Genomic DNA, 2205 nt, shown 5'->3' with positions numbered 1-2205 from the left:
AATTTCCCCCTGGGATTATTAAAATATTTCTGATTCTTATTCTGAAAAATGAATCAACGTTTCAGTCAATAAAAACATACATCATATCAACACATCAAGAAGACTTTTTTTTAGAGCTATTTGATACTTTGAAACTCATGAGTTATAATGACTCTCTTAACGGATGTAGTCTTTCATTTTTTAAATTGAAGGACAAGCAATATATACTATTTTTGTTTTCTTTCTGCAAACCTCACCTTGCCTTGCTTGGCGAGGGTCCGAATTAGGAAGTCTGTTCTAACATTGTCCACATTGGGGACCAAGATGGAGCTGTACTCTGGGGTGAATTCAGATGGATAAATGTACTCCTCCACTATGGTGCTCCAGTGGACCCACTGTCCTGGAAGAAGAATAAATGTGTACACATTAAAAAGATAAAGTGTGGTGTAGAGATTAACACAAAATATGACAGTGACACTTTCAAGTTGTCTTCCCATTGATTAAATATGCAACATGAGGCATAAAGGCTCTGCTTGTCAAGAAACAGCTTTGATATTCCTTTGGACATTTAACCTCCAGGTGATAACATCTGTTTATCAATGCATGCATACCATCTGCTGTGACGTGGTAGTCAAACATGATGTCCTCACTGTCAGGAGGAACATTTGGCAAGTTTAGACAGATACTGTCATTCCCTCTGAGCCAGATCTCCATCTTTCTGCGGTCGTCCAATTCAAGTAAGGCTCCAGTGCTCCACATTAGAGCAAACACATACAGCCGCTCCAAGTGCTCCCTGGATAACTCACCACACTGCTCCTGTAAAGTAACACTTATTTTAGATCAATGACATTGTGCAAACAAGCAAACTTTGAAAAGAGTAAAAAAAAATAACACTGATGGGGTTCCAACCTATATAGCATCTAACAAGGTCACAATAGATGCCTACAAGGTAATCTCAACCCGAACGCAAAGTTTCAAGGACCCTCAAACAATTAACTGAAATTAAGGGAAAAACAATTCTCTCATCTAAAATAAAGCTACTAAACCACTGGACCATGCATTAACTAATTATTATTAATCAATTTTACTCCTATTGTAATTTATGCATCCACCCCAATGACCTTTGTCAATGATCTTTTTCAAATATTTCTGCTGGTTTATGCCCTACAATAATTACATAAGTGGCATAATTTGGGCTCTTATAACTCTGTTGGTGATGTCAATTTGGCTTTCCTTCTGAAATTATTATGTGATTAAAAACTGTGTAAAAATGGTTCTTTCATTCTTTCTATACCAAGTTTTTGTTATTGTTTCACAATCTAAAGTAATAGAAGTATTTGATGGATTACAGATCCATTAGCTTCAAACTGTTGGGATTGTCTTAGAACAGCAAATGATTCAAATGCCTTTTTTACTCCAGCAGTCATTTCTTGGAAGCATGAATTAACATCTTAAACATATACAGATATACAGTAAGGGCTTTTCTGAGTGCTATTTGTCCTTTGAATGGGAATTCAGAACAGTTGTAACCTTACCTTTGGTGGTATGAGCCCCTGCAGCATGTTGATGCACTGCATGATGACAAAGGCCTCTAGCATGTCCATCTTGAACTCTAGTGACTGTACACAGAAGCGATAGAGCTCAGAAAAGGAGGAAGAGAAGAGTTCCCTCAGCACATCTGCTTCCTGGGGGGAACGTTTCTTTAACCAGCCCTGAGAACAACAACCACATCATTGCAGTTAGTTTAGATTAAATTAATTAAATTAGTTTCAAACAACACAAGTTATATTTAACAAAACCACAGGCGGGTGTGATGTTTACTTTTAGATGCAGCAGAAATGTTACATCCTCTGAACCAAGGCAACTGATTACTATTGATGATTTTGATAATTGATATTGAATGACTAGTTATGCGCAAATGTAGGCAATTTTGAAATGATGTGCTCTTTTAATTATGTGCATTTTTTCATTTAGATTTAAAAATGTAAAAGAGAAGGATCGCGTCTGTGTCGGTGTTCATTCCCATTTAGTAGTTAAGATATTTAGCTAAGGAACTCACTGTATAGTTATCTAGATCAGTGGTTTCTAAACAAGACCACGGCACCCATTCAAAATAATTTTTTCGCCATGATACCCTGCAACATCCAACTGATCAACTCATTATATATATATATATATATATATATATATATATACACACACACATCTATACACATCTATGATGAT

General features: G+C 36.1%; 1 protein-coding gene across 1 annotated transcript in view; it reads right to left on the bottom strand.

The window, feature by feature from the left end:
* dnah5 (dynein, axonemal, heavy chain 5) overlaps positions 1–2205 on the bottom strand; it is a gene marked incomplete in the record, with an annotated part of 84165 nt that overhangs the window by 49637 nt on the left and 32323 nt on the right. Inside the window, 3 exon segments of the mRNA XM_035672845.1 lie at positions 237–379; positions 591–795; positions 1515–1691. Of these exon segments, the coding sequence (XP_035528738.1) occupies positions 237–379; positions 591–795; positions 1515–1691 (525 nt within the window).

Source organism: Morone saxatilis, unplaced genomic scaffold (assembly GCF_004916995.1).
Source record: "Morone saxatilis isolate NCDOM2014 unplaced genomic scaffold, NCSU_SB_2.0 Contig24, whole genome shotgun sequence".
NCBI classification, from domain to species: Eukaryota; Metazoa; Chordata; class Actinopteri; family Moronidae; genus Morone; species Morone saxatilis.
This window is presented reverse-complemented; position numbering and strand designations above follow the sequence as displayed.